The sequence below is a fragment of the Condylura cristata genome, unplaced genomic scaffold (genome assembly GCF_000260355.1).
Source record: "Condylura cristata isolate star-nosed mole 26May11 unplaced genomic scaffold, ConCri1.0 scaffold00024, whole genome shotgun sequence".
Lineage (NCBI taxonomy): Eukaryota > Metazoa > Chordata > Mammalia > Eulipotyphla > Talpidae > Condylura > Condylura cristata.
This window is the reverse complement of record NW_004567125.1, coordinates 24,939,399-24,949,065: the sequence shown is the minus strand read 5'-3', so window position 1 is coordinate 24,949,065 and position 9,667 is coordinate 24,939,399. Positions and strand designations below refer to the sequence as shown.

Here is a 9,667-nt window from a genome sequence, read left to right as displayed (position 1 = left end):
TAAAACTTGAAAATTTCACCCTAGAACCCATATTCGGAACCTCACAGGCAGGCTCTTACTAGCAGCTGCAAAAGAAACTGAGGCCCTGGTGGTGGGTGATGCCTTCAGGGGAAGGTGAGGAGAGGGGCACCACAGGTGATGCCTGCTTAGCAGCCAGGTAGGCCTGCTCTTCCCAATGCTGACCTTGGGCAATGGCCCTCACTTTCTGACTTGTTTCCTCTCCTAAAATATGGAGCTGCTGATGAGATGTTGCTAAAGGGTAGCAGTCAGAATAATCATCACGGTTGCACTCTGTGCTCCTGTCTGTCCCCCAGAGGCTCAGGCCGTGAGCCACGTGTGCACCCCATTCCCCCCTCCCTATACCAACATCCTCCCCCGCACTACTAACCCTCCCATTAACTTGCCACCGCCCTGCTGGTTTCCTGCCTTTACTAAAGGTTATCGGGGTTTTCCTACTAAAGTGGGTGTGAGCTGCTCACCTCAGAATGACTTCTCGCCGGCCCCCATTCGCCAAGCCCGCGCCCCGCCAGGAGGAAGGGGGTGCCCCAGCGGCAGGGACTGGGACAGCTGGGGCCGAGCAGCCCGCGTCTGGAGCCCCGCCCGACGCGGCTCCCGGCCCCGCCTCCGTCTTTACGGAGCGCAGCCCGGCTCTCTGATTGGTCGGTGGCCCCTAGGCCGCTCCGCCCCCTCGCAGGGAATAAAAGCCGCGGTCTCCCCGACTCCGCGTGTGCAGTTTACAAATCCGTGCTCAACCTATCGGGCTTAGACGGGTGCAGCAACTGCCGTTCCTCTGCGCTTCGAACTTCTGTGCCCCCTGGAGCCCACCACTGTCCCACATCCGACGTGCTGCCCTGCACCAGCAGCGATGTGCCGGACCTTGACCGGCTTCCCCACCACCTGTCTGGAGAGGTAAGAGGAGCTTGTACCCGGGAGCTTGTCCAGTTGCCTGATGTAAGAAGTCAAGTCCTACTATTCCTTAGGGAATACAGGGACAGGACTTGGGTAGACCAGAGAACGGGGCGCTACTGACTTGAGTGGAGAGGCATAGGGGAGCCTGAGTCCACCTTCTCAGATGCTTTCCTTGGAGTCTTAGAGAATGTCTGGGCCAAGAGAAGGAAGAAAGAAAAGCAAAGGGGAGCAACACCAGCACAGCTTATTTCCACTGCTCCTCCTCTGCCAAATGGCAGACCTTAGGTGACGCTGACGATTCAGCTGCAGGAAGACCACATGGGCATCACCAGGCAGAATTGAGTGTTCCCAGAGTTCTTCAGTACTTGGTTTTCATTCTGCTGTCCAGGTCCATGGGCATGACCTCCCCCCCTTCCACGGGAAGGCGGGCAGGTGTTTTTCTGGGGGTCCAGGGGCAGGCATACTCTCATTTCCCAGGCACTGCTCAGCAACCTGTAATCCCTGCTGGAATTGGTGGCTTGGAAGGAGAAAGCAAAGATGAAGGCAGAAATCCGTTTCCAGAAATATCACTGACAAGCCTAGAGGGTGCGGGTGCTCATCCACAGGCAAATAATAGAGCAGAGAGACTTAAGAAAGAAAAAAGTCCATGTGTGCAATGCTGTAAATCCAGACAGTATAAGACAGAAAGTTTTTCAAACTTGGTTTGAAATCCTCGCTCAAACACTGCTTCCATTGTTTGTGGGTTCATTTCACAAATGAGAGAAGTCCAAGGAGCTACCCCAGCTTTCCAGGAACTGTTGAGGTTTGAATTTGGATGGTACCCACACCTTGAGCTCTTCTAATCCCATAAGTGCTCTTTCCTGACTGAGCAAATGGAGAATCCTCACATACTTTTGCTTTGTTTTTCAGAGCCAAAGAGTTCAAGACTCGTCTGGGAATCTTTCTTCACAAATCAGACCTGGGCTGTGATACTGGGAGTGCTGGCAAGTTCGAGCGGACCAGTAAACACTGCAAAGAGGGGTGAGTCCCAGGACCCCTGGGCGGGTTTAGGAAAGGATCATGCAAAGGAAAGAAAGCAGGAGGAGCAGTTAGGACGTGCTGGGATGGAGCTGGCCACCCGCAGCCTTCCCCCCCATCCCCACCGGCCCCCCTGCAGGATTCTAATAGGCGTTTTGCTGGTTTGCTGTGGCTGCTTGGCTCCTGGGTATGGGAGCAGGCAGTGTGGTGGTCCTGGCTTCTAAGTGCAGAGGGCACCCAGGGCCTGAATGTCTACTCACCATACTCTCCTGTCTGCGGATGTGCTGCACATGTGGGCAGGGCTAGGCCAGGCTCCAGGACCATTTGAAAGTCTTAAATCAATGTCTCTATTTCCATTAGTGTGTGCTATGGCTCAAGTCACTCACATACTGAGCACGAGCAGTGCAGGCTCAGTGCTGGGCTCTGGGGTGATGGGTAGACATAGTTTCGGTTCAAGAGACCCATATTTCCTTGGGTAAGTGTACAAGACAGAGCCCCTAGAGATGGGGATAGAAACAAGTTTGAACAGCAAAGCGGCACCTTAGAGATATTTACTCAGGGCCCAAAGGATCCCTTTCTGGCTATGGTTTCTGGTAACTGAATTGTTCTCTAGAAAGCACCACTGTTGCACCCTCAACCCAGCCATGAGTTTGAGGAGTCAGCTTCTATAATCGCCGAGCAAGTCTTGATGCACATCCACAGCTCCCATCAGAGTTCTGGCTAGAATTTGTGCTCTGCATTTGTTGATATTTTTGTTTGTTTACATTAAAATCTTGGCTCTTTTGCTTTTAGCAGAAACGTCTCAGAAGATGTGCTGGGGTGGAGAGAGTCTTTCGACTTGCTGCTGAGCAGTAAAAGTGAGTAGGACCCTGTTGTGTCTGCCTGTGGGGTGAATTGCACATGTGTCCCCATATGCTTTGGAACCAGCCTGAGGGATGCTGAAAGCGTGGGCAAAATAATAGTAGTAATAGTAATAATCACCATCCTCTAGTGTGCCAGCCTCTATTCAGAGCACAAAGGCAGGTCCTTGTTCAAGAAAATTACATCCTAAAAATAGAGCCATTAGCTGCAATTGCTGTCTTCACTTCCTTTATCCTCACTGTCCCACAGTCTGACCTGGCTCTCTCCTCCCCCCAGCTGGAGTGGCTGCTTTCCATGCTTTCCTGAAGACAGAGTTCAGCGAGGAGAACCTGGAGTTCTGGCTGGCTTGTGAGGAGTTCAAGAAGATTCGCTCGTCCACCAAGCTAGCCTCCCGGGCTCACAGGATCTTTGAGGAATTTGTCCGCAGTGACGCCCCTAAAGAGGTCAGAGCCCCAGCATGTTCAAGGGATACTCCAGACCGCACTGGTTCCTTCCTGGCTGAGAGTTGGGGAGGGCACCGGGGCAGCAGGTAGAGGACTGGGTTTAGAAGTATAAGTGACTTTATTTGGCCATGGTGAGTGGATCTCTGTGGCCAGAGCTGAGGACAGCCAGGACTCTCACTGTCCTTAACCACTGACTTCAGACACACCCAAGGGCCCGTGGGTTGGTAGGGTTATTTTTGGCTTCTTTTTACACCCACATGTGTCAACTAAGCCCGTTTTAGAGGTGCAAACCCCTTACACAACTGGAAAGACAGGTCATCTTAGGACCTGTATGACTTGGCTCTGACCCCTGGCTGACCTGCCTCTGCCCACAGGTCTGTGGTCAGTGAAATTTCCAACCTGCTCCCAGCCACGTGTGGCCTTTGCATTGCATAAGGACCATGACGCCACCTTGTGGACAGATGATAGTAATGCCTTCCTTTTGCATTTTCTGAGCACATTTATTCTATGAAAATGTGCCGAACACCATTTACTTGTAAGGTGTTACTGTCATCATCGGGGATACAACAGTGAACAAAAAGTCTCTACCCTAATGGGAGGGATGACAATAGCCAATTCAACAAATAAATATGTGCCAGCTGCTGCTGTGGGCTCAGATGAAAACCAAGCAGGCCGTGAGAGGCACTTGGCACCAGGCGGAGGTGCGAATTGGAGGAGGTAGTTCCATTACATAAAGGAAATCAGGGCTGGGCTGTCTGGTAAGGGACAACTGAACAGAGCTGTGAAGGCGTTAAGGGGGAAGAGCACATCCAAACACAGGAAACAGCAAAAACAGAGTCCAGGGAGCATCTGTCATAGTCTCAGAGCAGGAAGTGGGCTGTGTGGAGCCCGATAGTGGTCAAATCGGGGAATACCAGGTCCCTGATTCAGGTCCAGCGCTCCGATACCAGTCAGGCTTCCCTAAGCCTGTGGACCCCTTATCTCGCCCACTGCTTAACCCGCCCCACTCAGCAGTGTGCTTGCCTTCCTTCCCGCAGGTGAACATAGACCATGAGACCAGGGAGCTGACCAGGGTGAACCTGCAGGCTGCCACAGCCACGTGCTTTGAAGTTGCTCAGGGAAAGACACGCACACTGATGGAGAAAGACTCCTACCCACGCTTTCTGAAGTCGCCTGCGTACCAGGACCTGGCTGCCTCTGCCTGTCCGTCCAGCTGCAGCCCTGCTGAGCCCTCGCACACCTGAGCCTCCTGGCAGTGAGGAAGCCAGCCTGGAAGAAAGGTTCAGGCTGCCGCCTGTGTATGAGGCAGGGTCTGCTAAGCAAGCGGGAGAGGACGGGGGTGGGAAAAGTCCCTGGGCCACCTGTTTGGGGGCCACAGCCGCTGCTCCAGACACTGTGGGCTGCATTCCATGCAGGAACTCAGGACCTTGGGGTGCAGGCCAAAGATGAAGTTTGTCAGGACTCAGTGGGAAAGCAACGATTGCCTGAGAGTTCTCATGAACGCTTGTCATTTTGAAGGGGATGCTTCTGGGGCAGATTGAAAAAGTGCAGGAAGGGAAACCTGGGCCTGAGGGAAGGCAGTTGGCTCAGCTGGGTGCCTGTTGAACAGTGGGTGGCATCCCATTTCCCTAAGTCCCAGGCTTGCCTTGCCTAGAAGGGGCCCCTGGTTGTAGAATCATCTTGCTCTGTCCCGATCACCTGCCTCTGAGCTGCCAACATTCCTTTGTCCAGCCTCACAGTCCTGTCAAGGACAAGAAAGAGTGGAATGTTTTCCTCCTATTAGATTTATACCTCAAAAACTGACCTTCGAGTCCCTTTCTAAGTCAGCAGAGAGTCCCCAAAAGAGGCCATCCTGCTTGGGTGACATTAGCCTTGGTGTTCATGGTGACCTCTTGCAGGTGGTCACCGATCTTGTATTTGCAGTAGGGTCTACCTGTGAGCAGGGCTTAGCTCTGTACTGCCCTTGAATGTGGGATCTGGAGGAGAAAGTTAGTGAGCAGGTATTCAGTTCTCACACTGGCAATGAACCAACATGTAGAACCAGAGGCGAAAGGATCATAACTAACACATATCCACATGGCAGTTCTGTTTAAATTAAGCCAGTATTTTTTGTGGGGATGAAAATGGGGGGAAAGACACCCTGGGATGGAAGGGGAGCCTCATGTTTCTTTTCTGGGGTGTGAGACGTACTTATCCTAGTGTGTAGACAGATGGTACAGGAACCAAGAGTTGCCTTGGACAGGAGCTGGGAAGAGCAGAACTGGGGGGCAGAACCTGCCAATCACCTCAGGATTACCACTGAACAAACATTCCAAGATGGGACTTCTGCAGGAGCCCAGGCTGGACAGGCAGTGAACAGGGACACCTCTGAGGCCCCAGGAAATTAGCGCTGTTCTCTCTGCACTGTGAGCTTCTCCAGGAGAAAATTACTGAAGTATAACATATTGTTAGCTTGGTGACAATTGTAGCATATTATCTTGGTTACTGTAGCTGTGATGTTGCTATTGTTATTTATTGTGGTAATCTCAGTTTGCCTCTCCTAGCCAGTCACAATGGGAGTCGGCAGCTTGGCTGTCGCCCTCTCTTGGCCAGACTCTACCTCTTCAGGGGCTGGGAATTTCTAACACCTGTTGGGAACTGCTATTAAAATATTTATTTATTGTTGACAACTGGAGCTGGTTTCCTAGATAAGAATAATGTATTCAACCCCCATCTTCCTGTTTCAGCATGTTATATTCTTATACAATAAAAATAAAGCTAAACATGAGCTCCTGTCTCCAAGCACCGTGTGGTTAGGGGAAAGGGAGTAGGGAAGGCAGTGGGGTGGCGGGAAATTCCACAGGGTGGCGGGGGCAAGGGGGTGAGCATGCGCTCAGGCACCCATCAAGACTCACATCTGCCCAGGACTGGCAGAGTCAAAGAGCAGGGGAGAGGTTTTAATGGCGGCCCCCAGGCTGTCAGCCCCTCTTGCCGATGAGAGCCCCACCTAGAGCTGGGCTGTGTTGGCGACTGACCTGGCTCAGCTGATGTCATTTGAGAGGACACACCCTTTGTCCACTGACTGGATGCAGCTGGAGCCATTCCCAAGTCTGTCTGTGACAGCACGGGGCTGTCCCCAACAGGATGGTCAGGAAACCTGTGTCATTGGTTTGTGGAAACTGCCATGGCGTTTCATTTTTACCTGCTTTCAGTTTACACTAGTATTTTAGAATTGCATATAAATTTCCAAAATTAGCATTCTTCAGTACTTTCATAGAAATCTCTGAAATGAACTATGAGATGGCATTTGACAAGGGCATTTCCACACCATGGGCTAAGGGTTGAAGCTGATTTGGGAAGAATTTGAGATGGTTTGCCAGGATTAAAATTCCTGTCTCCTCTAATTGCCTACTTTTTTTTTTCTCTTTTAAATAGGCTTTGTGCTGAAATGAATACATTTAAAAATCTATTGAAATTATTTTATGTATCGAAAATATATTGAAATTATTTTTCATCTGTGCTGATGTTTCCTCTTAGGGCTCATGCTACTTATTAAATGAACATGTAGACTTAAGGTGTGCAGCCTTATGACTCACTATTAGTATATATTACGCAACGTTCTCCACTAAAAATCTAGCTTCTCCCCATTATTATACAGTTGTCTCCTTTTATCAGATCCACCCTGCCCCTTCCCTCTGGTAACTGCTCTTTTGTTCTTACTGACATCACAGTTTGTTTTGTTCTTCCACTTGTTATGTCCCACATAGGAGTGAAATCACATGGTGTTTGTCTTTCTCCACCTGACTTATTTCACTAAGCATATCCCCTCCAGTTCTATCACGTTGTTCTCCTTTCTCCACCGCTAATTTTCATTGTTTCCCCTGATTACCACTATTAAAAATTAATAATTCTCGGCCCTCCCTGGTGGCGCAGCGGGTTAAAGCACAGCACTAAGAAACTAAGGCCACTTCCGCATGAGTTCGATTCCCGCCTGCCCCGGAGGTGACCACATGGCGTGGCAGACCTCTCCTGACCTGCCCGCTGCTCCTTCATAGATCTGCCTGTTCTGCTCTCCACTCTGTCTCTGGAGAAGCCTCTCGCCGCCTCTGATCCTCTGGCCTGTGCCCCAGTTCCGTATGCAGAAATAAAAAAAAAAAATAAATCTTTAAAAAAATTAATAATTCTCTGTTGAATGACCTATTTATATACAGATCTTCCATTGACTTTTCTGTCTCCCCTATTAAGTGAAGTGACCACATCTGAGTGATCTACTACAGGGAGGAGACCTGAAGGAATCACACTCAAAGCCCAGGTCTACAGAGACAATTCTGCAGGTGTCACCAGGACAGACTTTGAGTGTAAGGACCCGGGAAGGAAAACAAGGATGTACTCTGAGGTTGCTGGTTCTTCCCACAGTTCTGCAAGGAGTACAACTACCCTGAGTTACAGATGGGGATGTGGTGTGTCAAGGGGCCCAGGCCCAGGGCAGCCAGCTTGAGAGCAACAGAGAGGCAATCTGAACCCAGCGATACTGTGGGGCCTTCAGTGTGCGAGGACTGGCAGAGGGATGTGTGGGTGAGGGCGAGTCCAGTTCCAGGGAGGTGGGCAGGTGATGGCTCTGACCTTTTCTCATGACTTTGTGCCCATCTTTTTGACTTTTTGCACCCACTTGCAATGAAGTGCGTCCCTTGTGCCTGGGTGAAAACCAAAAGCAGCAAAACTACTACCAACTGCAAGTAGCCTTATTGAACGTGGGTGAGGACTTTTGCATTTTCTGGATGAGGTGGGTGCCGGTAGGAAAAGGTGTGACTATGAGTGATACACTGTGAGTGATAGAGAGAAACGGGGGTGAGGAATACCCAGTGAGCTGGGTAGATGCTGGCAGCTTGCTCCAGCCCAGCCCTGTCACAAACAGCATGGCCTTGCCCCGGGGTGGTGGACACACATGGGGACAAGGAGCAACTCCTTTCGCCCTCTGCACCTCCTGGGTACTGGGAGCACAGCGTACTGACTCTCTGAGCATTGACGTGACTCCCTGGTGGCACCACAGGTAGCAGCGCGATATCTTTGGTCTCAGGGCTCTGCCTTCAGCTCTAGAGCACATTTGGCCAGCAAGGCTAAGTACTACCTGAGCAGGTAGCTTTCAGGTCTTCTCCTAGAGACTCCCTCTTCTGACCCCTGAAAATAATTCTTCTACAGTTCCCAGATGCCCCCCACTTTTTCAAGCTTCCTTGTTTTGCATTCTGGATCACCCACCCTGCAGTGCCCCCTTCACTCATTGTTGCTGCCTCCTTATCACATATGGATGCAAATATTAAAGCTGACTCAAAGGTCTTTCTGGGGAGACTTCCCTGAGTCTCTGAGTCTGACTACAGATGCCTCTCCTTCCAGTCCCATGCTGAAGCTCACCCAGTGACAGCCCTTAGATTAAATTCTCCCTCTAACCTCACCACCATTCCTCCACCCTTCACTCCACTTGTTCAACCTCACCCCCAATCTTCACTCCTCACCCCTTCACCTCCCTCTTATCATCCAGCAAGTGCCTGAGGTTGGGTGTGTCCTCTTCTCCAGTCTTCTACCCGCAGGGCCTGGCACGCCAAGTGTCCAGCAACTAGCTCTTGAGTTAGTCATTAATTTTAAACCTGGCAGGAGAAAGGTTTAGATTCCAACTTGCAGGCTTCTTTCCCAGGATGCCCACAGACCTCCTAGGGAGCAAATCTAAAACCAAGGTCACCATCAGCCCCCTCACGTATTTACTGCCGCCTGTTTCCCGGACCCTCCGTAGAGTAGCCCATCACCCATTACGCAGCTCCTCTGTCCCTTGACTCCATCAAGCCATTTCTCTATCAAGTCCAATCTCGAGAATAGGCAGAGTTCAGCCTCTCCACCCCAGCTCCTCTCCAGTCAGGCTGATAAATCCCTTCCAACCTGTCCTGTTCCCCCCACCCAACTCCCGCTGCAGCTCAAAGGAGCCCCTCTTTGTCCATAGAGCACAGAGCTGAGCTCACCGTGGTCAGAGAAAGCCTAGCTCTTTTTGCAGTCAGAGAGAAAGCCCGGACAAAGCTGCTCTGTTCTGCCCCAGGTCCCTGTCTTGATTTACACATGTCCTTCCTGGGTGGCTTCACTCGCAGTTTCTTTCCCAGCCCTCTTTTGGGTTCCTGTGCATGCTGTTCTCTCTTCTTGGAATGCTCTCTTCCATTTTTTTATTTTCTAACTTGGTGGTCAGAGGATGAGGAAGGGAACATCTTCCTCAAGATCTAGCAAAAATGTCACCTTCCCAGACACTACACAGAGTTCGTGGCTCCCACTTCTTCATTGGTAGGACAGAGGTTCTTATTTTGGTTGTGCTATTGCATAGCATTGCAGCTGACCTCTTTATTTTATTTTTTTTACATATTTTTAAACTTTTTTTTAAAGATTTATTTATTTATACAGAACTGGGGTACAGGCCAGAGATG

The 9,667-nt window shown here is 50.6% G+C and overlaps 1 protein-coding gene across 2 annotated transcripts; it reads left to right on the top strand.

Annotated features, from left to right (window-relative positions):
* The first annotated feature begins 743 nt into the window (after positions 1 to 743).
* RGS16 (regulator of G-protein signaling 16) lies at positions 744 to 5,959 on the top strand. Of its 2 annotated transcripts, none has more exons than XM_012728872.1 (5): positions 744 to 909; positions 1,819 to 1,929; positions 2,722 to 2,783; positions 3,064 to 3,230; positions 4,268 to 5,959. In XM_012728872.1, exons 1-5 carry the CDS (start codon positions 866 to 868, stop codon positions 4,472 to 4,474), a joined length of 591 nt encoding a protein of 196 aa, XP_012584326.1. In that variant the 5' UTR covers positions 744 to 865; the 3' UTR covers positions 4,475 to 5,959. The 2 variants fall into 2 exon arrangements, with proteins under 2 accessions (XP_012584326.1, XP_004688600.1); XM_004688543.2 differs by having other exon boundaries at positions 2,719 to 2,783.
* The last annotated feature ends 3,708 nt before the right edge of the window (positions 5,960 to 9,667 follow it).

Coding starts and splice junctions, on each gene's coding strand:
- RGS16 (XM_004688543.2), top strand. CDS start 866: ATGTGCCGGACCTTGACCGGCTTCCCCACCACCTGTCTGGAGAG. Junction 910..1,818: donor CCCACCACCTGTCTGGAGAG/GTAAGAGGAGCT, acceptor TTTGTTTTTCAG/AGCCAAAGAGTTCAAGACTC. Junction 1,930..2,718: donor AGTAAACACTGCAAAGAGGG/GTGAGTCCCAGG, acceptor TTTTGCTTTTAG/CAGAAACGTCTCAGAAGATG.